The 27,540-nt window shown below is 43.5% G+C and overlaps 1 protein-coding gene across 1 annotated transcript in view; it reads left to right on the forward strand.

Moving 5' to 3' along the window:
• The first annotated feature begins 452 nt into the window (after positions 1-452).
• The window catches only part of C3H14orf132 (chromosome 3 C14orf132 homolog), a 43,153-nt gene continuing 16,065 nt past the window's right edge, over positions 453-27,540 (forward strand). The window contains exon 1 of the mRNA XM_052783088.1: positions 453-634. Within this exon, the coding sequence (XP_052639048.1) occupies positions 608-634 (27 nt within the window). The 5' untranslated portion in view covers positions 453-607. The remainder of the gene's footprint in view (positions 635-27,540) is intronic.

The raw sequence follows: 27,540 nt of genomic DNA on the forward strand, positions 1-27,540 counted from the left end.
TGAGCATCCAGGCTTGCCTATTGCCAGTGGGCTACCAAGCACGACACGGGGGGGGGCTGTGGAGCCCTTCGACGCGAGCTCCAGCCCCTGTTTGCCTCAGGGAACCGAAAAGCTTTGTTTCAGCTCGGGCCAGCCCCGGCCCGGGGGCGATCCCAGGCCGCTCTGGCCCCTGAGGGCGATGCCGGCCGGCAGGCAGAGCGGTGCCGGGGCGGCGCGGGCGAGGGGCCGTCCCGCAGGCGCCGCAGGGCGGCGCGCACCGCCCGCTCCCCGCGGCGGCGGCCGCGGCTCCCCGGCCCCTCGGCCCCCCGCCGCCGCGGGGGCGGACCCAGGCCCAGCCCAGCGCGGGGGCCGGGTCGCCGCCGCCGCCCCCTGGCGGAGCCGCCCGCCGTGCCGCGCCGCGCCGGGCCGGGCCGGGCCGCGCCGGCAGCCGCCGGAGCTGGAACTGGTGCCGCTGTCGGCGCCGCTGCCGCGGCCGCGCCCGCCGCTGCTGGGGGAGGCGGCGCCCGCGCCGCGCCCCCGCGCCCCGCCCGCCCCCGGCAGCAGCAGCGGCGGCAGCGGCAGCCTCAGCACCTCCGCCAGCTCCGCCGGCAGCTCCAGCGGCAGCACCATGGACCTCTCCTTCATGGCCGCGCAGGTAGGGCGCGCCGACGGGACGGGGCGGGGCGGGGCGCGCATCCCCTCTTCTCGTTTTCCGCTCGTGTCCTCCCCGCTCCAAAGTTGCGTCGGCGCGGCGGCAGACCCGGGCGGCGCCGCGGCGTGGGGAGGGGGCGAGGGCGGAAAGAAGAGGAAAGCCAAGGGAAACCCGACCCGCTAGAACGGGCGGCGCGGCGTCGGGAGGAGTTGCCGGGCGCAGCTCGGGGCGCAGCACCTGTTGGCGCCGGGCCCCGGGGCGCCAGGCCGGCCGCTGCCCGCTCGCAGCCCGGCTGTCCGGCTGGCTTTCCGTGCTGCGGTCGCACCGCCTCCGGGCCGGGGAGGTCCGCGGGAGGCAACGTCTCCCCTTCCTGCGAAGGCGGGCTGTGAATAGAAGTCGGAGATTTGCTTTTTCGGTTCTTCTCCTCCCTTCCATACCGCGTGTGTACGTGCATCTGTGTTTTTGTAAGTGTGTCTTTGCACACGGAATCTAGCTTGGCGTAGATAGAAATACTCTTCTATTTGCATGAACAAATTGTTTAAATTGCAGCTAAGTTCTGGATCTCAGCTCGAGGCATGATCGCGGGGTGCCGATGCTTAATATACTGAGAAGTATGTAATGGCTATAAGCCACCCAAAGCCAAAAATCATCTTGGTGAATCCCGGTGAATTAGGTTTTTAAACAGTCAAACAGTGCTATGCTTCAGAAAAAAGTCACACTTACTGAACATCCATTTCATATTTTCCAGGGTAATTTCTTCTATTCCTGCAGATACCTAACTGTATGTACGTAATTGGGTTTTTTCAAGAATGATTTGGATCCATGTCTGAGCTTTTGCCAAAAAATGTCACCCACTGCTTAGAGGTGGAGTAAGGGCCAGGGAGGCCTTTCCACACTGTTGCTGCCTGAGCACCGACTTCAGCTGGAGGTGGTTGGTGGAAACCAAATCTGACCCTTGCTGCATTGTTCTGTTTCATTAATGCAGTGGCTGTTTTGTCGTGTTCCCTTCCTAAAGTCTGCTTCTGAGGGGGGGTCAGGCTCTGCCTTTCCGAAGGTGGCAGTGGGCTGTCCAAGAATCTCTTCCATTTGGAGGTATTTCTAAGAAGAATTTTTTTTTTAAGGAAAACCACAATGGGGAGGAGGAAAGCATCATTTCTACCCATTTGAGGTCTTCCTGGGAACTGGAGTATTCAAAGGAAATTTTGTATGTGTCAAATCATTTTCCTACGGTCCTCAGCACAATCAGCGAGCTCCCTGTGACCATCTTTTGTTCCCTAAGCACTGGGCTGAAGTGGGATGCCCCTGTTGCACAGAAGCAGAGGTGCAGCACAGCGGCAGGTGGTGTGTGCTGAAGCTGGGACTAGTGCTGCCCTTTCCCCTTCTATGCTCTCCCTTATTCTTGCTGTCCCATATTCCACATATCTTCTACCCTAATTCTGTGCGTTGGAAGAGTCACAAAGATGGGTGCTTTAGTCCTTTCAGAAAAGTTCCCTGTACAAATATGTCTTATACTTACTAAGGTTACTAACGCAACAATTTACAGTGAATTACGTGCTTTTCTTCCTGATCCTCTGGGGTTGGTTTATTATTTTCCTTTGTCACAACAAGTGACAAAGAGTAATTTTTTTCAGTGTTATTTTGGTGAATTTGGGGAATCTGACTTCCTCGGGCAACATCTTTTTAAGGAAGACAAGTATGTATGTTAAAACCCTGCAGCAGGGAAAGCTACCTGTGGAGCGAGGTTCGCCCTCGCCGACATGGGTGCAGATCTTCTGTCCCTGAGGCAGAAGAGGTAGAAGCCTTCACCGCGTTTCCCCCCCATCCTCTCTGGACACCATTCAGCAGCTTGGGGATAGGGACAAGCTGCAAGAAGACTGGGGTGCAGTTACACACAGGGGTGCAGTTACACACAATCCTTCCTGTGGCCCAGTACGCCTCGGGAAGAAAGGATGGACTACCTTGGAGCTGTCTCTGCCAGGAAGCCCTTTGGGTGGTGAGGGGAAGGTGGGAGGCAGTCGGGGCTCCTGGGTGTCTCTCCCAGCAGGGGCATGGGGCTCACTGGGTCTGCACAGCACCTGTTTCACGGGGCACATGGGGGAGTCCTCCGGGGGGTATTTGTGTAATTAACCTTTTATGAGCTGTAGGAGAGGATTTCTTGGGCTCCTCTTCTACTGAAGGAAATGAATCCAGTTGTTAGGTCACTGTGTACAGCGGATGCTACGCTTACCTCTGTTAGTGCCCTGTCACAGGCGTCTTGTACCTTTCTTTCTGAACCGGGCAACCCCTTCCATTCCTGTCACCACAGTGGCATTTAACCCCCAGAGTGTCACTCCTCTAATTTAGGTATTGCTTTCTTTTCCCTGCTATATCTTTTTGTCTCTTTTTTGAATCATCTCTGTGGCATCTCTAGTGGTGTGGTCCATTGAGATGACTTTCAATAAGGGATATGTGAGAACAGAAGAGAATTATTGACCTGCACTCCCTGCTTATAACTGCTTTTAAAGATGCTCTGCTATCACTCTCATTAACATCCTTGTGACCTACAATGGAGATTGCATTTTACCTCATGAATACCAGGTACATTAATACTTTATATGAAAATAGGTAATGCCTAAACTGAGATGCTTGATGGCATAAAAGCAATGGTTACCTCTCAAGTTAATTTAGTTTCTACAGGATACTGTGGACTATTTATGTTCCTATAAGTTGCTTTTGTGTATTATTCTTACCACACCTTTGCGCCACTCATCGTGGACCCAGGTTGGCTTTGCTAGATGTCTTGTGAGACACCACAGATGGTCTGTACCTTAGAGCCCCTCTGACACATGCACAGAGACAGAAGGTGTGTGCAAGTTATGTTAACACTTTCCACCTCAGTGATATTATAGTGTATTATGGTGGCTTAGAATCTGGCCTCCTCTAAAGTGCACAAGGTGAAAGTGTAAGGCCAGGTAATGCAATAGTTAACAGTGTCTTTGAAGTAGTGTTTTGGTGCATTTGCTAAAATGTTCAGTGGGTGAGAGTTTGCACATCTGGATAACTGTATTGGTATGTTCACCTCTTCAGACACCTGAATACGAGGAACCCTGCTTTCTAGAAGCATTGGGTATACAAAACTATACGAATAAACCGCAGCTTTCATATTCACCACCTCCCCTCCTTTTTAAGATGTCTGTGAGATGGTTTGTGCCTTGGAGGCCCTGAAACCATTTCATGTGCCAGCAGAAAGATAAATGAAATGCCCCCTTGAATGATATATTTGATGCTATAGAAAGGAGAACAGGAGATTGTCAGGTAGTAATGCTAACAAATCTGTGCAGTGTAGATACAGCATGAGGATTTAGATGCCCAGTTTAAGCAACCACATCTGAACATCTCAGCTGTAGTACATTGATTAGCTATGTTACGAAGAACAGCTTTTGACCATAACAATTAAATCCGTTGTTAAAGTAATCCTTTTTGCATCTGTGTGTTCGTCAGTAGTCAGTCGTGCAGGCTTGGATGTCCTCTGTTCTGTGGGTGCTCTAATTGATTTTGGTTAAGGTCAGTTTTGCTAATAAGCATGACTTGCACCTAGTCAAAGCCAATTAGCTAGTACTTTTTTTCATTTTAAATCCATATTTTAATTAAAGTAATCCCATACACCTCAAGATGCTATGCCAAAGATGTTCAGCCACTGCTGAGCTGTATGACTGGCTCATTTGTGTGTGTTGTTCAGTGATTTCAGAGTGCTCTTGTAGTCTAGGTAACCTTAGAAATAGCCTCTTCTTATAGCTAGAGACTTTTGCTTCCAGCGTAAAAGCCTGGGTTTGGGGGGTGCGGAGCGCTGGGTCCAAGCTAAGAGCACGGGTGCTTTTCAGCAGGGGTCAGGGGTTTGCTGTCAGATGGCCAGTGGTGAGCTGCCCCCCCTCCCTGCTTCTGACACACTAAAATTAATATCTGTTTAACAACCAGCTAAAGCGTTTCTGATGGAAAAAACTGTAACAATCAAAATTGCATCTGGATTAATGGGAGCAGGGTTGAAACGTGTATTCAACTTGAAAAAATAGAGGCGCATAGTGGGGAAAAACTGGAAGCTAGAGAAGAAAAAAATGATGTCATGGTCTTCAGTACGATACAAATCGGTATGAACTGAACAGCACCTGCAGTCATAATGCCAGTTATGTGTTTTTCAAGATTTATGTTTGCAATTTAACTTTTCCTTAAGTGATTTCTGTAATTTTTGTTTCATATTGAAAATGAGGAATGGATTTCTTTAATTTGCAATATTTTTATGGTCGGGTATATCTCCATACAGTAAAAATACTATTTTAATTGTCAGATAAATGATCTTTTCTTCTTTTACATATAGAACAGGGAAATGCTAGTAAGAACCTTGGGACCACGGCCATTTCCGTGGATTTTTTTTGGTCTCAGTCATATATAATTTACGTATGAATTATCTGTTGATTCTCCATATTCAAAAGCTCTTTGTAAACAACTTCTGAGGATTTGAAATACAATAAGTTGAATTCTTTGTGTTTAGTTTCAATGATTAAAAGTTGTATTTTTGTAATCTTAAATTTCTATTGTAGTGCTGAGGATTTTTTTTTAATTAAAAAACCCCCATGACATGCTTCAGGAGTTAGAGAAACAAATGAACAAGATTGGTACAGAAAGTAAAACCATTTAAATAATAAAGATGGTTTAAATTTCATTGGTTTTGTGTTCTGTATTACTCTTCCAGGATTTCAGGTCTGATCAGTGATCATTCAAGTCACTTTGAGCCTTTCATTGCATTGGCAGTAGTTCAGGTCACTTTCCCCAAAGGACAATGGTGGTCTTTGGTGTACCTTGAAAAAACCCTATAGCTACCTGGAACTATGTCAGAATAACAAGTCCAAGGCTGCCATGCCTCCACATGAAACATATGTTATTGAGCTATGTAACTTCTGGAAAGCACTGGAATACACAGAGTAAACTGAGTTCATTTAGGACATGTTCGACTTAATACTCATATTTTCGAGAAGACACGGACTGCCCATGTCTATGCTGCAAAGCTGGTGTGGGCACAAAGGGTGTGCTTGGCATTTTTGGACACCCAGCCACCTTAACAGAGATGCTGCAGTTCCAGAAGTCCCAGACATAGGTGCAGTATCCTTTAATTCCTTTCTAATGAGATTTCTGCATGCTAGAGGATGCACAATTAGGATCCGCTGTACTCTGCTGTATCAGCACAGAGGAACCAGAATGCACGATAATCCTGCTTCTGTTTTCCCAGTTTTTGTTTATGTATTCTCCATCTCAGGGGTCAAGAGGGATTCAAAGCCTTTATTAGCTGTGTGCTCTTTCTGCAGCAAGGTAATCTGAAGGTATTAGAAACAAGAGATTTTAGATTTTTGGTTTTGGTAGGTTATTCCCACCAGCTCAAAACAGAATCCAGGCTACTTGCTCAATGTGAGCTTGTGTGTGTGCCTGTGTGTACCATATATGTGCCGAGAAAGCTGAATTCACTGCCTGTCTCCAGAGAGAGACCGACCTTTTGGTCATGTTTGTACTTGGAGAATCTATGCATGACAGTGCTGAATGGAGTGGTCGTTGGGAAGCTTTGACATTGCTGGTAAGCTTACAACTGATTTGTTCTACTTTTTTTCTTTAAAAAGTGTGATTGCCAAAAAATAAGCTCTAAAACAAACCACGTGGAGAATCAAGATTTAAAGATGCATGAACCTCTCCTTGTCGAAAGCCGCCTTGATTATAATGTAAGACCTAAGACAAAACCTTTTTGATCCATCACATCCAACATTAATAATGTTAGTGAGGAGGATGTAGGCATTCTCTTACATGACCAGTTCAGTGCTCACTTATGTACAGCATAACAGGGCACTGACCATTATTCTACCAGCTTAGCTTTCTTCCAAAGGTTGAAAGTCATTTTCTCCGGCATCCTTTGATTCCTTCAGAACGTCTTGACCTATAATAATTAGAATCAAAGCATCAGGAAGCTGAAAGAGCATATCTGAGTTTAACTAAGGATGTCTCAGATGCTCAAAGTTCAGGCTTAAGTCTTGATGCCTCACTGTGGTGTGGCACAGCCACAGGGACCAGCTGCGTAATCCAGATGTTGCCGAAATCCTGTTCTGTGTGCAGAAATCAGTGGTGTCCTCATCCAGGATGTTGCCAGCAGTTGAGGTGAGAATCATTTTCCGGAGAAGTCTTTCTGCTAGCTGCTTGGCGCAACTGCATTAGATTTTTATTAGGGAGGGGAACACAAGGAATCCCTGCACTTTTCTTACCACTGCAGTAACACTGCAGGCCGCATTTCCAAGTCTTGTATGGCCGAAATTTCTGTTCCAGCAAAGCTTTTGAAAATTCTGCAGAGATTTGGACATACTGGTTTTATAAAGTGTTGTTACTGCACTTTGGAGGAGGCTGTTGTTCCAGGACTGTGTTTGTAATTGCTGTCAAAGATGCTAAAAGCAGTGATTCCAATCCAGCAAAACACTTTAAGCACTTACTGCACTTGGAGCATATGTATATTGTTGCAGTAACATCAGCAGGACTGTCCACTTGCTTAAAATGAAATATCTCAAAGCCTGGCACAGATGGGGCGAGAATGCTTTGCAATTCATAGGAAAATGTCCTAGAAGAGTAAGAGGAAACCTACTATTGGTCATATTATTAATCCAGGGAAGGCTGAGACTATGTGTTTTGGAGTGACTGTATTTCCATCAATTAATAGCATCACCAATTTCTCATAGGAGCTGCTGAATGTTAGAAGAGGAGGGTGGTAGGAGGGGGGTGGTAGGGAAGGGAGAGTAGGATGTGGCTCACGTGATGCATGTGTTTGTGAAGTCTAGTTATGTGCACCCTTGCACAGGGAGGGTTAGAAGATACTGGAAATAATTTCTTTGTGTCTCGTGCTGATTAACTGTGAGACTAATTCTGTGAAGTGCTTTTTTTTTTTAACTCAATTACGTGATTTTCAGCAGATATAGGCTAAAGAGTTCACAAAGGGACCAGATCACACATATTTCCATCTTTGTTGAATGTGGAAAGGAGGTTTTTAAGATGACTGCAAATGGACACATTCACATGCTTTACAAAGATAAAGTGGGAGCCTTTCACAACACAGTTGATGGCAGCAACAGCTGGGGTCCTGTTGTACACAGAAAATAGCTACAAATGGCAGGTAAGAGGAATGAAGACTGAAGCAGCACTATATTCATGCCAAACATCTTGCTTGTTCAGGTGCCTGGTATTCCTTTAGCAGTAAAAGCCCAGGACTGTTGTATACTTAGCAGTAATGCTCTTGGCAGACTTGATGAGAACTGAGTTGCTGGGTAGCAACTGGGTAGCCCAATGGTAATGGGTTGTTTTGGGTTTTTTTAACGCTTGTTTTTGCCTAATCTAGGCTGATTTTCTCAATTCGTTGATGAGTTGTAAACATGGAGGTGGAGGTCCTGTTTTAAGTTTTGTTTGAAATGGGATGGATGCTGGCCATTAGGAAGCTAATTTCACCACTTTCCTAACCTTATTCCCATACCGGGCAAAAGCCAAAAAACTCCAAATGATTCGAAGGGTTGCATGGGACTTAGTAAAGCAGCGTGATGCTTTGGTGACTGTTGGTACACCATCAAATTAAATCCTTGATCAAAGAAAACATTAGAGCATTCAAATGAAGTGCAGTGATGTGGAAAGAAGAAAATTAGAACAGCAACCCAAGTAAATTCAGCAGTGACCAGCTCTGTTAGCTTGCTGTGTCTGTCTGCTGGGACTTACTTTCCTTGAAGGTATTTTCTGTCATGAATTGCACTGTCTGCCTAAGCTAGTGAGGTCTGTTGGAGTCCTCTGTCTGTTGTTTTGGCAGGCTTCTTGGTTTGATGAGTGTAGTATCCTAAATGGGATTAATGTTAACCCCTTCCACTGTTCACAGGGGGGATGATTTTTAAAGGTGTCTTTTGAAATAGTGATGGCTCTCTGTTGTGGTTTTAAGCAATTTTTTCCAGCGGATACATAGAATCATAGAATCATAGAATCATTTCGGTTGGACATGCTGAAGTGTGAAAGGAAGGTCCTTGAAAATTGGTTGTAACTTGATGATAGTCATGTCACCCATCAGTGGCTTGATCTACTTTTCATGGATACATCAGGAGTTGCTCCATTTCCATGGAGTAGCAGCAGGATAAATGCAGTGGACGCTTTTGGCAAACATGATCCTGACATTGCATATGCAAGTTGTCAGCACTTTGGAACAAAAAGGGTCAAAATGAAGTGTGTGAACAACTTGCCATCTATTTTGAAGGTGCTGAGTGGCCAGGGTGTGCTCTCCTGTCCTCTCTGGTGCTGCAGTGAACAATACCTGTCCCTCCACTGAGGACTGAATAGGAGAAAAACCCATGGCCAGCTGTGACGCCAAGACCAGGAGTGCTGGTCACTTGTTGAATGTCCGCTCTGCAGCTTTGGAAGGATTACAGGGAGCAGAGGCAACACAGGGTGGAAGATCTCTCCCTGCAAATATGACCATGTGGCGTGTACATGACAGCCAGAACTGATGCCGTTAGCGGTAGTCACTACCCACCCTTTCTCTCGCTGGCTCGCACACCCACACAATGCTTTCAGGTCTGTCTCACAGCACCGGCTGTTTGAAGTGACACGTAGTCTTAGGCTGAATCTTCAGTCTTTCTGTTCTGAAAGCTGAATTCCACACTCCTTGTAGCTGCCAGAACCAAAACCTGCCAAGCAGCAGCTAATTAGAAAACATTAATGTTAACAGTCACTTCAGAAAAGCTCAGCACCTCTTTGCAGCAAGCTGTTGCATACAGGGCCAATTTCTTTTGTTTTGCAAAGAGATTATCTCCAGTTTGGAAATGTTTTAAAAAATAATTAAAAAGAAAGCTTTTAACCTCAGCTGGTTCTGTTTGTTGTAATTTTGCTTGTAAGCCTTTCAAATGTTAGGAAAAGGGGAACAGTCTAGGAGTGAGCCATGCATAGCTAAAACAAACCCAAACTTCCATCGACTTCCACTGTGGCTTATTTTTTTCCTGCCAAAACAACTGGATGAGCATTTGCAAGATGTGGGAGGGTGTGCTGGGTTCTGCAACTGATAAAAGCTACCAGCCCCACAGAGTCGCTACATGGAAGGAGAAAGGACAGCCACGTTGCTTCAGCTGATGCATGTTGAGGTGTATATTCAGACAGAAAAAGTAACAGTTGAACTGATGAGGAAGCAAAAGTATTAAATGTAAAGTTTTAAAGGACTTCTGAAAGTGCAGCTGAACCCAAGGACTTGGAGCAGCTGATCACACTTAAATTCTCTCAGCCCCCAATTAAGTGTATGCTTAAAGTATGTGAGTAATCCTCTGAACCACACCTCTGTTGAAATGAATTATATAATTAAGTGCCTTGATAATCTGCAATAAGTGATAAAGCATTTTGAGGTATCCTAATTCCTTTTCTTTAGAAGTGAGCTCCACTTGAAACAAGTTGGGTTACTGCTTTCGTCTTTCTGCCTTACCCTCCTTGATGCACCATGTAAGTTTTTATGGACTTTTTTCAGTGGTTGTCTCCCCCCAACTTTTCTCTTGTATGCGTGTATAAACTTCCTTCCAACTCAGGTATGCTGTCCTTTTTGGGTATCTTCTTTCTACGTCTCTTGTATCCTTCATCCTTACCTTTTGTAAACTCTTTCAGCAGCTATTATTGCACCAGCTCAAGTCCAAATCCTACAGAGATTTAAGCTTAGATCTGGAAGAAGGGGGCCAAAGAGCAAACATTTCTTCTGTTTGGGGACAGGAGATGCAGGTGGAACAGAGCAGCAAACTAAAATGCTACAGTTGCTGAAGGTGTAAGCGGCACAGCAGAAACTTTCTCAGTTGTCTTACTAAAGACAGAAGCATGTTAGTATGTCTGCATAGTCTTTACTGGGCTGTAGGTTAGTGAAAATTGAGTGGCGCTAGATGTAGAATCTAAATCCCTAGGACTGGAAATGTCACCTCTCTGCCCTGTTTCGTGTTTTGGTTGTTCTCCAGCTGGAGCAGAGCAGTTTACAACCTCAGTCTGAAAGTTCTGAATTCTCTTGTCTAGATGAGGAGCCCAGCAGTCACTCAGGAGAAAAATACTGAAAATGCATTCACAAACACTCCTCTCTCTTTGTCTGTCCCATGATATCCCCCCTGAGATCTGGAGGAAAACTGTATCGAATACATGGTTATTAACGTTAAGGCATGGCAAATGGTGGTTGTCCTGTAATGGGATCCAGGCTGTGAAATGGTTCATTCTGTGTTGGTCTCTGAGCCATCTGATTGAGCATGCTGTGAAACTGTGCAGATGGGTAAGATGGTGAAATCCTGCACTAATTTGTTGTCAGGGTGGCAGATGTTTTATTCTCCTGGTGTGTTCTCTGGCATTTCTCACGGACATGAAACAGAAGCAGAAGAAATTGAATTGCTGTGCTCGCTCTCCCTTGTGCTCCAAGGTAGTTTTGCAACTCGTTTCTCCTGTAATCTTATGAAGTGTGAGAAGAGGTATATACCTCCTGACTTCTCTTACAACTGTACTTTATGCTTCCACAGGTAACCTTCTTTACCCATCCAGCTGTAGTTTTCAGCATGGGTGGTTTTCATGGTGCATCTCTTGCTTATCGCTTTAGTGTACTTAATACCCTTAACGCTGCTTTAAAGATGAGCATTTGGATGAGTAAATAAACAATCCTGCCTCTAAAATATTTGTCTTCTGACCTCTGGTCTGGGCAGTACATAACTGGCAGAAAAGGAGGGTATGGAGAAGGCAGAAGACAACATGCTGATGTAAGCTGCTGTCTAGGCTGCCATGATAGCAAGCCCTTGCTGTTCCTTAAAGCCTCTGGGTGCCAGCGTATGCCACAGGGAATGCTAAGGAAGTGAAGGGAAATGGGAGACAGCTAGCAAAGGTAGTTTTGGCCAAACTCTGATGTCTTCCTTGAGCATGTAGCATGGTATGATTTGAATTGATGTAGTGAATGCTGGCCAGCTCCTGGGAGCCAGCTCATTGTTTCTAGAACTGTTGGCTTTGGAAACGGCAAAGCCAACAGTTATTAAAAGTCTTAAATTCAGTTCTAGAAGAGAATAAATGGAATTAGGAGGGTCTCTTCTGAAATGAAAGTTGGTTTTGTCTTGCCACCTGATCTTTGCCATTAGAAAACTAACCATTTAGCCTTGCCTAAGCAAGAGTATAAATTCATTGATACAAACGGATTCAATAATTTTTTAGTGTTAGCTTTTCTAATTAAAAAAAAAAAAAAAGTATTCCGTACCTTGTACAGCACATAGGCTATGAGGGTAATTCAGCTGGACTCTACCACATCCATGGTATCTTTTTTTTTACAGAAATATGTAACATTTAGGGTATGGGTGCATCTCCATACTTATTCTAGAGATCTCTGGAACCCTACAATATAAGCAGTGGCTGGGCATATACTGTCAATTTGGGTGAGATGTGACTGAGACATTGCACCCAAACACTGGGATCGTCTGTGGTGCCTGCACTCTGTCCTGCAGGACTGTGGCATGACCAGGCAGATGAGGACTGTAGCTGCAAGCTACTGCGTGTCCAGGCTGGGCCAGCATGGGCATGCATGCTTGGGGTGGCAACCAAAGACAGTATGGCTGTGTCTGTCACCTATGGGTGGCTCCAGGCTACTGCTGTATTTCAGTGTTGTTGTCCAACTGCTACATCCAGCAGTGACTTACCACTTACTCAGTTCAACTTCTAATGTGATCTTCATTCTCATAAACTTCAAAACTTCTTATGAACAGTGTAAAGTTTCACCTGCAAATAAAGGATACGGAGAGGGAGGCAGGACTTCCCTGTGATGCCATGGAGGAGATAAGGGTCTTGGTGAGAATTGACTCCCAATTTGGCGCTTCCTCAGTGGGGAAGCTTAAACTGGCCATGAGTTGCAGAGGCAAATCAGCAAATCCTTCTTACACTGTGTGTGCGCGGTCAGGTGGCCCAGTGGGTAATATTTGCAGCATCCCGTGAGTTCTTCTGGATATTGATGAAGGTTTTTTTACAGCTTTAAGCTTACAGCCTTGCCTTTTGGTACTGGATTCATGACTATCAAGCTCTGAGATTTTATTTTATTTTTTTAACTATGATGTCATTTCCTTCAAAATGAATCTAGCAGGTGATCTTATTGAAGTTTGGAAAACTAGGGCTGTCAGACTCTGTACCATTTCAATAAAGCTGGACCAGGTGGCAGAATAGGGTGTGCTCTTCCCCCAAAATGAGCAGCATCTCTCTGAGTGCTGATTTTGACAGAAACCCCAGTGTTGGTTTAAGAGTGATACAGCTCATGTATAACTCTTTGCCTGAGGATCTTACTATGCTCCTGTCAGTCCTAGTGGCCATCTCGTTCCTGCCTGTCTCGCAGGAGGAGCAGAGCAGTGACGACAGAGGAGATGCTGCAGCTGTCACACCTATTTACAGCTTCTCAGTCACTTGAGGTGAGAATAAACAAACACAGTATTCATGCAGTTGCATGGTTAGCAATTTATTTTTAAAATCAGTCACTTGAAAAATATCAAGGCACAAGTAAAACAGCTCTGTCAGCACTTTCTGTGTGGTCTGCAACCTAGTGCTTGACCTGAGGGGTTCCCTCTGTTTCTGTTAATTTAATATAAGAGTTAAGGTAAAGGTCACATCCTTACCCAGTGAAAGCATATGTTTCTCCTCTGAGTAAAGTTGTACTGAGATGGGATGTGGCTCTCTAAATGCAGGAACATACTGATTCTTGTCTGCTGCTGCCATTTTATTCCCTGATTTTATTACCTGCTCTGCAACGATGAGTAATTATCTTGCATGTAAGCAAGTGATATTTACTGTAAAAAAGGCTGAGTGAATTCATAGTTGAGCAAATGTTTAAAGAAATAACAATTGGAGATTGCTTTCCTGTTTTGTTTGAAAACACTGAGGGGGGGAAAAAAATTGAAAAATATAAACATTTTCTCTTTGCTAGCCAAGAAACAAATGCTTGAGCTCATATCTTCCAGCATTGCATCCCCAGAAATGTGGGCATGAAAGTGGTTGTATTTAGTCACTAAATCTTTAATAAAGTCAAACAATGGCTGACAGTAGACCATTTGTAAACAAAGCAGTAAGTCAGGAAGGTTGACAGGATTAAAATCTGTGGTCTGTTTTTGGGGCTGAAGTGGGACAATCCCAGATAAACAGAAGGAGGATGAGCCCCTAATAACCCACACAGACACAGTATTTGGGGACATGGATGTTGCATTCTGGTTGTCCTTCTATCTCTGCTTTCCTGCTCCTCAGAGCTACAGAGGGGACCACACAGAACAAGCATCTTGTGGCAGGAGCTGTATTTTTGGCTTGGAGATGAGAGCAATCATCCCTTGAGCGTAGCAGATTGGTTACACAGTCAGATCATTGGTAATCGCCCCTTAGCAGCTGGCTCTTGGAGATGTACTCCAGTACAGTGGCTGCTACAAAGGCTGCGGTCGGTGTTCCTAACTGGGACTTACTGGTCCCTTAGGATCTCACTTATCAGTATGTAGGAAACAGCGTGATTGTGTGTACTTACAAACTTAACATGGACAGCGTTTTCAGGGACATGACCTCAGAGCTGTAATGAAATGTCTCGTGCTTCTTTGTTCTCATTTTGGGAGGCTTCATCTCTGCTGCTGCCACCTTGCTTTAACGTGGTGATTAACACCTAATTCCTGAGTGACAGCAGCACGTGGTAGTGCTCGAATATTTCTGCCACCATTTGACCCTCTATTGTCATGGCTCTGTGTGATGGTACTGTTCCTTTCCTGCCCGCCTCATCAGCTAGTACCAAATAAGTTGGGTGCTTGTCACTTAGAACTGCTAAGGGATGTATTTATTCAGTAACATGTCCCATGTAGGATCCTGTGCATGGACGTGGTACCTCCTGTTGTCATTCCCAGTGGTTCATCAATAGCACGCTCTGCATTTCCCTGGAGGCACCAGATTGTAGCTTCCAAAACACAGCAGTCTGCATGTTTGGGCTTTTTCTTCTCCCACTCACATTCTTCCTCCTGTTTTTCTAAATAATCATAAAGCAGACTTGCTTTTGTGAGTCCAGGAATTGCTGGAACCAGTGCTTCAAGCAGCACAACTCCCATTCATCTTTTGAGTGTGCTACCATTTTTGCTGTAGGAGCATTTATTTCATATGCAATCTGGGCTACATTTATTTTTGTAGGTCCAAATTCAACTGTGGGCTGTGCTGCCCAAACCCAGCACTGGATTTCTGTTGTGGGAACCATCAGTAAAACCCTGAATCCTCCTGAATGGGATTTTATTTTTTTTTAATCTATTTCACAGAAGCCACTAGATAGCCTCCAAATCTGTTCTTTGGAAAATGTGACAAATTCGCAAAGAGACAGGTTGATGGGAACAATTGCTGTTAAAAGGCAGGAGGCAAAACGGGGGTAAAGGCATATGTGCATTCACATCACGTAAACCCGATGCCTACCAGCGGGAGCCTGTACACGCTTTCCTCCCTGCCCAGGCAAGCCTGGCAGCGACAGGATGCCGCCTGACCTTATTGCCACATAAGGACAGGGTTAGCCTGGCTGTGTTGCTGGTGTGGAGGAGCAGACAGCTCCCCATTCATGTGTCCCAGGCAGAGCGGTGGCCCCTGAGCACTGAGGAGCATGTGTGGAAGGAAGAAAGCTGCTAACAGTGGTGGTAAATCCTGTTAGTCCTTCAGTTTCGATGCTCTTGCTTCAGCAGCAACACAAAGGAGCTCTCAAGTCAGTGAAGCTGACAGAAAAGAGTAATTGCTTTGTGGATATCCTTCTTTGTGCAAGCTTTCTTTTGCCAAAGCAGTCTGAGTTCACATGCTTCTTCGTTCACTTGTCAGGCAGTTCTCATGAGCACCCAAGTCAGCCCTGTGATTGGGAAAGGGCAGCCTGCTTGCAACTGTTCTCAACTGTCTGCTGGTATTCCCCTCCTCTTCTATCAGTGCGGCATTTTGTTTTTATGTCAGTTACAAAATCTCATGCTATTGCGTATGCATGTGCTTTCAGATCTGGATCTCAAAAGCATGCATTTAGATCCAGTTTTCATGTTTCGATACGTTACAAGGACTCCATTTGCATAGTCCATTTCAGGTTGTTAGGCTTTGTTTAGATTTTTCACCCTGTCAGTGAAATTACAGTTGTCTTTATACATGTATGTCAAGGTGGGCTAAAGATTTTTTTTTTTCCCTCTTTCCAGGCCTTCTCTGATCAAATGATAATTGTTTGTAGCTGTTCTGCACCTCCCCACTCCATCTTTTAAATCAAGTCCTCTGAGCAGCAAGTTCAAGTTAACCAGTAAGAGTTTGTAGTTGGCTAGGTGAAAGCTGAGGTCATCTGGCGTGTTTTCAACAAATGCATAAGTCCTAAGGACAAAAATTGCATGCCTGTGCTGGCTCCATGTCTTTGGAGAGGGTAGAAAAAGCTCATGTGTGGGATACAAATGAGGGTGTCTAAAAAGACGTGGTTATCGCCTTGAACTGAAGTCAGTACCTCTATGTTGTGTGTCAGATATGCTTGGAGTGGTTTGGGTCCAGTTAGCATTGGTCTGGTTTAGATTAATTTCTTTTCACTTTCAGTATCTTTATGGCAAAAAGAGGCAGATTTAATTCATCTGAAACCATGATGCAAAATAGCAGTTCATTTTTTATTAAAATTACATTTAATCTTGCTGGTAGCTTGTTTTTCTTCATACCTTTTTCACTTGACAGAACAAGATGGCCAGCAGATATAAAGGCTATCACCTGGAAGAAACTTTCTTAAATGTGCCTTTCATGCTTATTCATTTCTGAGCTCTGAAGACTAGTGCATCAGTGTTGTGTAAGTCAAGCATTTACATTTATACTATGATACAATGCAGCATCATTATGGTCATAGACCTGCTTTGACATGAGAAGTATCCTTTCCTTATCTTATTCGGCACTTTATGTAAAAACATTTGATTTTTCACTGAGATGTTGTTAATAGCAACTGAAACATTTATCTTAGTAACATCATGTCTCTTAATCAACAGAAGATCACAGTAACCTTTAGAGAAAGTAGAGTACATCAATATCCCTATAATTCACTCCACCAATGTCAGACTTTCCGTGCATAAAATCTTGTTTGCATTTCTGCAAAGGAAAGAAATATGTCATCATTTAAATTACAGGCTTTAATGAAGGCCTAAAATTAAAATAATATGGATCAGATAATATTTTAAGGCTGTCAGCTCATACTTGGTTCATCTTGTTCTGTCTCTAGATGCCCAGGTACAGTTGGCAGATGCCAATGCTGCATTTTCTTGCTTTTTCTAATGTCATAACTAGAGATCAACCGGTCAGCTGTGCACTTTTCAGCCCCAGAATGCCAGGCAGCCTTTGACCAAAATCACTCATGGTCTAAGTAATTGAGGTGGTTCAAAGGCAGGAGAACAGGTATTAAGTAGAGGAATTGGAAAGATAAGAGGGGAAATAGACCCAGATGAAAAAAATGAGGGAAAATAGAAGTATAATGAGAGGAGAGATGAAAGTGAGATGGGAGAAAGGATACAAGATAAAATGTGACTGAAGTGCAGATAATAGAATCATAGAATATCTCAAGTTGGAAGGGACCCATAATGATCATTGAGTCCAATACCCTGCTCCTTGCAGGACTACCTAAACATAAACCATATGACTAAAAGCATTGTCCAGATCCTCCTTGAACTCTGACAGGCTTGGTGCCGTGACTACTTCCCTGGGGAGCCTATTCCAGTGACTGACCACCCTCTCAGTGAAGAACCTTTTCCTAATGTCCAATCTGACCTTCCCTGATGCATCTTCATTCCATTTCCTCATGTTCTGTCGCTGGTCACCAGAGAGAGGAGATCAGCACCGTCCCCTCTGCTGCCCCCCTTGAGGAAGTCGTAGTCTGCCATGAGGTCACCCCTCAGCCTTTTCTTCTCCAAACTGAACAAACCAAGTGACCTCAGCCGCTCCTCATAAGTCTTGCCCTCGAGACCTTTCACCATCTCAGTCATCCTCCTCTGGACATACTCCAGAGGAGTTTGTATACATATATAGTTTGATGTCCTCCTTATATTGAGGTGCTCAAAGCTGTGCACAGTTTTTGCTCTGGTTCCTCAGTTTGATGTGTTTCAGCACACCCAACCTGAATAACTTGGGGGATATTAGCTATGTTTGCTGGTCTTCACTGCTTGATTGTAAGGCTGTTTGCTCTGGCACAAGTCTTTTGGGGAATGGCTGTTTTCTTTTTCCTCTAGCTTAACCCTGAGAGAAGACAATGGTGCAAAGAATTGACATGAGGCAATTACCTTTTGTAATAAGGACATTTCCCCTGCTGTAGCCCAATCATGGTGTTTTCTTAAGAGAAGAATAAGTATGCCCTTGTATTTTAGCCTCTTGGTGAAAAGTGTTCAACATCAGCCTTTGGCTGATCTGAAGAAAAAAAATCTATAGTTATACAGAGTTATTCTCCTAACAGACGTAGGAGAACAGCTTGCTGGATTTTCAGTTTGTTCAGTGTTGTGAAGCCACTGGTTCATTAGGGCTGGTGAAGCAAGCTATAGACGAGAATGATTAAAAATTAACATCAGAATATCACTAGTCTATTACAGATCAAGACAGATTTGGAGTTAGAGGTGAGCTGAACACTGGTAATCCTTCAGAGAGTCATCATCTGGTCTTGTGGTGGACACTGAACAAGTACAGAAAACCCTGAAGAGCTTACAATCAAACCAGACAAGATAAGGCAAGAAGGAGCTTAACATATGAATCAGAGGGAAGGATTAAGGTCCCTAAAGAAAATTAGTTCCACTTTTCCTTTTTCCTGCTTCATTTTGCAGACAATGGGATTTGCGACACAGATCTTGTTGTGAGACAAATCCTGACTGTCTGCTTTTGCTGCTGTCCTCTGCATGCAAGCAGATTCTTGCTCAAAGCCCATCTCATTTGGAGTCTTTACAGGCCAAGATCAATTGGTAGCTGGCGCTTGGTTCCAAGTAATAGATGAGGATTTTCTTGACACAAGATGTACTGTACTTTTCATTGAAAGGTGCCAGTTCATTCTGAAGGCAGATGTGACCCAATGATATTTCCTCAGTAATGAGTCATACACTCTAATGCTTTCTAGAGATCTTTTTTCTCTCTCTCTTTTTTTTTTTTTTTCCTTTATCAGGTCAGCAAGACTGGGATGAATTGGTAATGTTCCTTCTTTTTTTTCTTTTATGGTACAACTGTAAGGAGCTTGAAACACAAAGGCTGGGTATTGGTCAGATTTACAGGGAGTGTGGGTATCTATGGACAAGGGGTACTGGTGGGATTTTCGAAGCAGAACTTCAGCTTTTCTGCAGCTCCTCAAAGAGCAAGCACTTTCCCTTTGGGGAAACACAAGTGGTGCCTGTGTAGCGGGATTATAGAGGGAAACGGGTCCTAATGGAAGGAGAGAAGTGGGAGCTTACTCTTCTGCTATGGCTTGGTTGTTCACTAGCCTGCCCCTTCTGTCTCTGGGGCTGGCATGCAAAATCCAGGCTCTGCTTTCACCTTGGAGATGGTGGCACTGGTTTTGTTGTATCAGTGCTGGGGGTAATTTAGGAAGAAAAATGCTGCTGTGGGCAGAGCTGCAATACACAGACAGGATCCCTGCTTGGTATTTGAAGAACATGTTTAACATCAGTGACCCTTATGTGTATGTGGGAATTGGCGTGTTAGTCCCTCTTTTCACACTGAGGCTCTGTCCACCCGCAGAATTGAAGGAGAGGGACAAAAGTTTTTGCTTCTGTTTCCTCTTCCTTCTCTATTTAAACTGTAAGAACAAGAAGCTGCTCTTGATAAAATTGGATGAAACAAGGTTCCTGGCAGCAGTGCTGCATAACTCCTGACTCGAGCTCCATTTTGATGTGTTCTCATCTTAGCTGGGAAGATCCAAGCTTGAGAAACATGGCCTTGGACTGGGGAATGAGTATATTCATTTCCCATCTCATTCTTTGTAGATCTTGCAACAGAACGTTGAAGTTGACCAAGGCCCACTGTAAAATCTTACAGGGCTCATATCTGAAGTAATTAGAAAGACTCTCTCAAATTTCTGCGAGGGGGTTTACTCTGGGCCAATGTGAAGTACACAAGGCGTATATGACTTGCCAACAGATTGCCTTCCCCTGCACATGTTTGTGATGTAGCTCTTCTTTCTGACCCCCTCCTTATCTGTGTCTGTCTTCTCGTATCACTACCTCCTGTTATCCTTTCAGCAGTATGTGATGATCCAGAAACCCAGACCAGATAGTGAAGAGGAGCAGCACACTGTGGCTTCCCAAGCCACAGTCAGGAGGGCCATTGCTTTTACATGCAGAGGCTGTAACAGGCACCAGCACAGTCTGACGATTATTCCTCTTCCTGAAACAGCGTGGCCCAATCTGGTTCTTATCTCCATCACAGTATGTGAATATGCCTGTTGGATGAAGCAGGGTGTTGGATTTTGTGAATATTCTTTAGTTGTGTCTTGTCAGTTTTGCCTGCAAGCGTATAAACCCTGCAGCCCTCTGAAATCAGTGACATGATTGGGTATGACAGTCATTAGTGGGTGAAACAGAAATCTGTCTGTGAGCATCTGTTTTGAGGGAGCCAAATATAATTAAAGTTTAACCATGCTGCATTTGCTCTTTTATTTACTGGGACCCAGTCCTTCTTAGGGATCACGGTCACAATTCTTGTCCTTCTGAGGAGTTTGACTTGCTGCTTTTTGTTGTTGTATGTGTGTTTTATCTAAGTGTGTTCTGTATCACAGGCTGGGTCAAACATGTATGTTCAGAGATTCACTTCAGGATAATGAAACTCTACCTTCCTCAATGTCTTCAAGATTTTCCCATGGGGAATCCTTTCTGATTTCAGGTTGTTCTGAATGGGCAGGCGCTACACTGCTGTGTTTCCTAACATAGGTCAGGTGAAAAAATGACAGGTGTGATTTTTTTTTTTTGCTTATAATTCCCCCAAACTTATAGTATATTATTGCAGTAAATGTCAATATAAAACTAATGCAAAGAGGAGAACTGGATTCAATGAATCCACTGCTTTGATTTTCTCCTGCATAGAGCAGACATGGATATGCCATGCATAGGTAAAGGATATCTGACAGCAGTTGGTTGCTTATGCTGTATTGACTCTTGGTATGAAGAGCCACTGATAATTCTGATTACTAGTTACAGTTATAAATTAATTACACTGTAGTTGAAATGCCTAGGCAAGACTGGGACCTCACTGTGGCAGGCTTTGTGTAAACTAAAACTAAGTGACACTACAGGGAAGGTCAACCGTTCTGCCAAAAAACCCCTGAACTTTTGTTCAGGAGAACTTCATGAAGAAGTAAGAACAACAACAACAAAATAATAATGAAAGAAGCACAGAGAAATGTACGTTTCTGAAGGTACTGACTCAGGCAATAGCAAGGATGCAAATAAGAGTTTCTTGATGAGCCTGCTTGCCCATGGTGCCCAGTATGTCTCAAACTATTTTTTTCCAGTTGGGTGGCTGTCTACAATCACTAGTGTTTCTGCTTTGAAGCCAGTAGAGCTTTTCCACTGGCTTCTACAAGCTCTCTAGATTGTACTGTAGTGGGATGTGGTTTGGAATTGGCCTGAAACCACATCGTATTCATCTCTTAAATTTGGTTTGTTTGTTTGACTGACTTAACTTGATTTCATACCAGCAATCTGGAAATAAAAGGTTCAAGAGAGATTTGCACGTTTCCCACACAAGCCAAGCCTGGAATATTTTTCTAATATTTTATAACTTCCTACTTCTGTAGGTCACTTGTTCCTGAACTGAGCTGGAGCTTATTTTTATGTGGTGAATCTCTAAGCTGGGCAGTCGTCTTGCACTGATGTACTGCATTTTGTCAGTTATATTTCCATGATGCTGTTTGAGCAACAGGGTGGATTAAATGCATTTTTATTCTGTAATTAATTCTATGTACTTGCCAATAAACAAATAACGTCTTTCTTTAACTTAGAGGAACTTCAAGTAACGGTAAACCACAGATGAAAGGAATTATGTTCTCCTTTAAGGATGCAATGCAGAGATTGATTTTTGTACAGTCTTCCCAGTCAGGGAGTATATTAAGGCATGATTTCCAATTTATTTTCAAGGGACAACTGGATCAGGTATTGAATGAGCTAGGAGGAAAGCACTCAGAGCAGCATCTGTGCTTTTACAGAGTGCAAAGATCTTACTTACGCCTTGGAGAAACTTTGCATAAAAGATTGTCTTGAGTTCAGACCTACCAACAAATATGTAGAAAACATTGTTTTATTTGGAAAGTTTTAAACTTTCTAACTTGATCTTATTTTAACTTGAGTGAACATGGTCATCTGTTTATTATGGCCATCTATTTGTTATCGGATGTTGCTTTTATCCCTTTGACTGTGCTTTCAGCATACAATCGTTCATATTACAAAAGGGCTCATGATTTGCAGGGCACTTTCAAAATGACAAAATGCAGAATTGCTTTAAAGAAATGATAATTTCTTTTGAAAAATCCTTCCCTTTTTCTCTGCTATTCCTTGTATTATTAGTGTATTGATTTAGTTCCACTTAAGATGGGTCTGTGTAGATAGTTTTAGATGTCTGTCTGTCTGTCACTTTTTTACTGCAAATCTAAGGCCTTGAATGTAATAATGGGAGTAGGAAATATGTTTCTACCAGCACCTAACATGGTAAAAGTTTCTCGTATAAACTTGCAAATGAGCACTGTGTGCACTCCCTCAAGATTAAGTACTTACATTCCCATATATTGCCAATGGAGAGCAATAGGCGTCTTCCCAAGAGAGATCTTGATGTCCAGTTTAAATTCCTAAATTTACCTCCTTTTGACTGGATGGTGAGTTTGAGAATCTTTTTAGGGAGACTGCTTCTGAGGGTGCAAACCAGATGAAGTGAACCTCTCTGTTGTTTTTGCTGATGGCTTTAATTGTTTCTTGGGGCATCTCTTGCAATCATTTTTCATTGTGACCTGAGCGCTCAGTACCTTATTGTGTAATGGATTTATTCATGCAAGACACAGAATGGTGGTGTGGGATGCCTAAGTCTTCTGGAGATATTTTTGAAATGAAGATCTTCAAATCAGCATTCCAAAATGTATGTGATTAAAGATGAGAGGGATGCTTGCATTTTTGCAAGTACTAGATATTTGCACTGTTGTTACTGAAAGACTCCCATGCTGCTTGTTAATGTTCCTGTGTTGGATTTTTGACAAGTCATGCTCAGCTTGAAAAAGGTTTGAGCTGCAATTCTGAAGGCTTCAGCAGGGCTGGGGTAAGTCCCTCCGTGAGTAGATGGATAGCTGTCAGGCTGCTGGGGTGAGGAAGAGCCCTCTTTCTTGCCGGGAAGCAACAACCTCCAGAATGTTTTGGGGTTAGCTCTGATCAAACTTCCTTTGCCTGTTACCTTTCTTTAAGAGGTCTCCCTTATTAGGCAGTCCATCCGAGTTCAAAGGCTGCACTAAATGGTGCAGGGATATCCCAAACCTCCACTTTTAACTGAGCTGTGCCTGTATCAGAACCAGTGGCTCCTCGGTGAAAATCTTTGACTTCTCCAATTTTTATCTCCTTCATCATTTAATCTTTTTACTGTACACTCATTGATGCCATGAAAAAATGAGATTATGATATTTAACTTAAATTGGCTTCAGTAGGGTCATAAATAAAACCTCAGCGTGTGTAAAAGTATTATAATCTAGATCAGTGAGTTCATTGTCTGAGTATGTAAGCTTTGGACTGAAGAACCCGGTCAGCTCTTTGGTTGCATTGGAAACTGCACTGCCATGCACATCCTAAGGTCTCCTGTAGCCAGGAGTGTTATGCTTCTGACAGGCACTTTTTTTGCAACTGTGTTTGCTCTCCAGGCCAGCAGGCCAGGCCATAATTCAGATTCCACTGAGTAAAAGGAAGGGGCAAATGCCAATACAATACAATACAAATACTGAATATGAGCCAGCAGTGTGCCCAGGTGGCCAAGAAGGCCAACGGCATCCTGGCCTGTATCAGAAACAGTGTGGCCAGCAGGAGCAGGGAGGTGGTTGTTCCCCTGTACTCAGCACTGGTGAGGCCGCACCTGGAGTCCTGTGTTCAGTTTTGGGCCCCTCACTACAGGAAAGACACTGAGGTGCTGGAGCGTGTCCAGAGAAGGGCAACCAAGTTGGTGAGGGGCCTGGAGCACAAGTCTTATGAGGAGCGGCTGAGGGAACTGGGGTTGTTTCGCCTGGAGAAAAGGAGGCTGAGGGGAGACCTTGTCGCTCTGTACAACTACCTGAAAGGAGGTTGTAGCGAGGTGGGTGTTGGTCTCTTCTATCAAGTAACTAGTGATAGGACGAGAGGAAATGGCCTCAAGTTGCGCCAGGGGAGGTTTAGGTTGGATATTAGGGAAAACTTTTTCAATTAAGGGGTTTTCAGACATTGGAACAGGCTGCCCAGGGAAGTGGTGGAGTCACCATCCCTGGAGGTGTTCAAAAAATGTGTAGACGTGGCACTTCAGGACATGGTTTAGTGGGCATGGTTGATGGTTGGACTGGATCTTGAAGGTCTTTTCCAACCTAACTGATTCTATGATTCTATTTTGACTTTATTTTCTTGTTCCCTGCTCAGCCTTCCGTAACACAAGAATAACTGAACAAGCTTTCACAGAAATCGCTTTTGGATAGGAAAAAAATTCATTCCCGAGGAAAGCTGTTATATATTCATGTCTTTAATTATCCTGTGCAGCCTCACCAACTACAAGAGTTCAAAGCACAAATATCAAATTACAAATAGAAGTATAACAAATTATACATTGATTTGTGCCCATCCTCTGCGTATGTCAGCCACTAAGGAGTGCAATTTGGCCTACACATATATAGACATGTTTATCTAGAGAGAAAGAATCAATGTATGATTTATTATATTTTTCTGTAATGTGCTCTGAACTGTTTGAACAATCTTAAACATAAGCCCACAATACAGATGGCTTGGCTGTTCTGTTTTTGTTTGGCATGATAAAGATATCATCAGCTGCTGTCTAGTTCAGCCACACTTAATCATCCTTTGATGGTCTTGGTACATGAGCAAAGCCTACATTGTGAGAATCTGGGTTTGTGAGAACATACGGAATATTTGGCTCTGATGATGGCTGTTCTCACACTTTGATGAAGGCTTCTGTCCCCCTGAAAGAGCCAGTGAAATGTCCCGTATGGGTGCTCCTCTTTTACTTCGAAGTGATCCAGGCTTATTTTAAGCCATTTGTGAAATGAGTTCATGTTATGCTTGCTGACTTTGCACCGAAGTGGATGAGAAACACATGTTACTTCTCTTCCTTGGGCTCTGCTGTGGGAACAGTAAATCTAGAAGATGGTTGAAATAGTTGCCTGGTGGCACTGAGTTCTTAAGCACTCAAGATTTACACATGATCGAGCTTTTAGTCTCTTCATGATATTCAACAAATAGTTATGTTGGAAGAAACTTTCCTTAGCATGATGAATACTACTCTTCAAATACTAGAAATTAGGAAATTGTCAACATTTTTCACCTTCCAATTTTTGTTTTCTTGTGTATTGTGTGATTTGCTCACTCATGAGACAAAAATGCAAGAGAATAGGATTAATTTTTAAGCAAATTGTGTGTTTTCTTCTTCAGGTGTAAACCACTACTGAAGCATTACAGAATAAGTTGAAGGAGGATATGCATTCTATAGGTTGTTCAAGCTATATGTTGAGCCTGATATGCCTGATGGGATCAAGACGTATGGCAACCTGCCAGGTGTTGGTATTCTGTCAAGTGAAGTGTATGCAGTAGAGAGAACATTTGGCAGTCCTCCTTTCTTCCTAGAAGCTGCTCTGTATGCTTTATTTGACCTTTGTGCCAGCCGCTACCCTTGAGGTCTCCAGACGTGAAGAGGGCTAACACTGTGTCAGCTTTTTCTCCTTTTTTTTGTCCACCTCCACTGGAATACATTATTTTGGTTGACTCTCAGGCTTGTTGTGTGTCTTGAACTAGGTGCCAAGTAAGCAAGCAAATATTTGCAAAAATAGCTTTAAATAAGAGATGAGAGATATATGTCAAATATTCTGTCAATATACCTCAGCCCTCCCCCCTTTTTTGTTCGTGAAAATGTAATGCAACATGAAAATGAAAGGGAAAGAAAAAAAAAAAGGAAAAAAACATTGGGTGAAAATGATGTATAGCCAAAATAAAATTGTATACATCATTACCAGTTTTCTTTCTCCTCTGCTTTTTTCAGGGAGTCTGATAGCATATATAAACTTAAAAATCATTATGGAATAAGCTGAGACTATTAAATTGTTTTGATTTCCCTTCTGAGGCTTTCTGTTGGATGCCTGCAAGTATTTTGCATGGGGGAATTAATCTCTGGAAGTCATCACAGAATAATTTTTTCCCAGTGGGTTTGCATTATGATGGGGGGACTGACCTAACTCTTATGTTATCATATTTGAAGATAGCTACCTGGAATCTATCTCAAAGGTGCTGAAAATGAGGCATTTATATCGTATCATTAGGTACAGCAGAGCTGCAATGGTAGCGATTACTTTCCTCAATAGGCAAATGTATCCCAACTTGTCTTTGTAGTACAACCATCACTGTGTAAAATACATTAGATGTATAGTTTGAAAGCTTTTGAGTCTGCATGGAATAGTAAGTAATTTCTCTGATGAAATAGAGCTAAGCTATATTATGCCTGTTAGTGTGCTTTAGTTAAACCTCAGCCAATTAACTTTTCATGGGCTGTGTAACAGGGATTGGAGGTAGCATGCAAGATTTTTTTTATTGCTACTGGGTGTTGGTTTGAACAGTGGTCAGCATATGCACCATAGAGGAATTTGTATGTAATTATTTTTCTCTAGAGGAATAAGATAATGTCCAAAATGTTGCATCCTTCTAGGTCTAGCCCCTAACACCTGCCCCTTGAAATTCTTTTAGTGTTTGTGAGAAGCATCCCGATTACTGCATACTGAAGGATACAGTGATTTACAAAATCACTGCTTTTGCCCATGCCTGAAGTCTAGTGATTTAAACAATTTTTCATCTGGAACTAGTTCTAGTTTTGAAATTGTGTCATTGCTTCCATTACTGTGAATGGCTGCCAATTCCCATCCTTCCCCCCAGGAATAACCTAAGCATCTTGTTAGGCTTAGGGAGAGGGAGCAGAAGGAAAATCAAAAGAATATGAATGTCAGCCCCTTTCTCTGCTACCAAGATACCTTGGCCACAACAGTAAATTGATGAGGCATTGACATTTTGTGAGAGATGAACATGGCTGCAAAGATCATGGTGGAGGAAGGTCTTGTGCAGCCCTTTTTCACTTTGAGAAATGGGATTAGGCTTCATTCAGTTTTTTCCTATACGTCCACTCTTGAGCTCTGCTCTGTGGTTTTCCACTTATGCCTCATCATTTGACTTTTCTGTTTGTGGTGGGAATGCCTTTTCCTCTTGCAGATATGAAGTGCCATTACAACCAGCTTGTGTTACTGTCCTAGTTTCAGCTGGGATAGAGTTAACTGTCTTCCTAGTAGCTGATACAGTGCTGTGTTTTGAGTTCAGTATGTGAAGAATGTTGATAACACTGTTTTCAGTTGTTGCTCAGTAGCGTTTAGACTAATGTCAGGGATTTTTCAGCTTCTCATGCCCAGCCAGCGAGAGAGCTGGAGGGGCACAAGACACAGCCAGGACAGCTGACCCAAACTGGCCAACGGGGTATTCCATACCATGGGACGTCCCATCTAGTATAGGAACTGGGAAGTGGGGGTGGGGAATCACTGCTCGGGGACTGGCTGGGTGTCGGTTGGCGGGTGGTGAGCAATTGCACTGCGCATCATTTGTACGTTCCAATTCTTTCATTGTTGCTGTTGTCATTTTATTAGTGTTATCATT

The sequence above is a fragment of the Harpia harpyja genome, chromosome 3 (genome assembly GCF_026419915.1).
Source record: "Harpia harpyja isolate bHarHar1 chromosome 3, bHarHar1 primary haplotype, whole genome shotgun sequence".
Lineage (NCBI taxonomy): Eukaryota > Metazoa > Chordata > Aves > Accipitriformes > Accipitridae > Harpia > Harpia harpyja.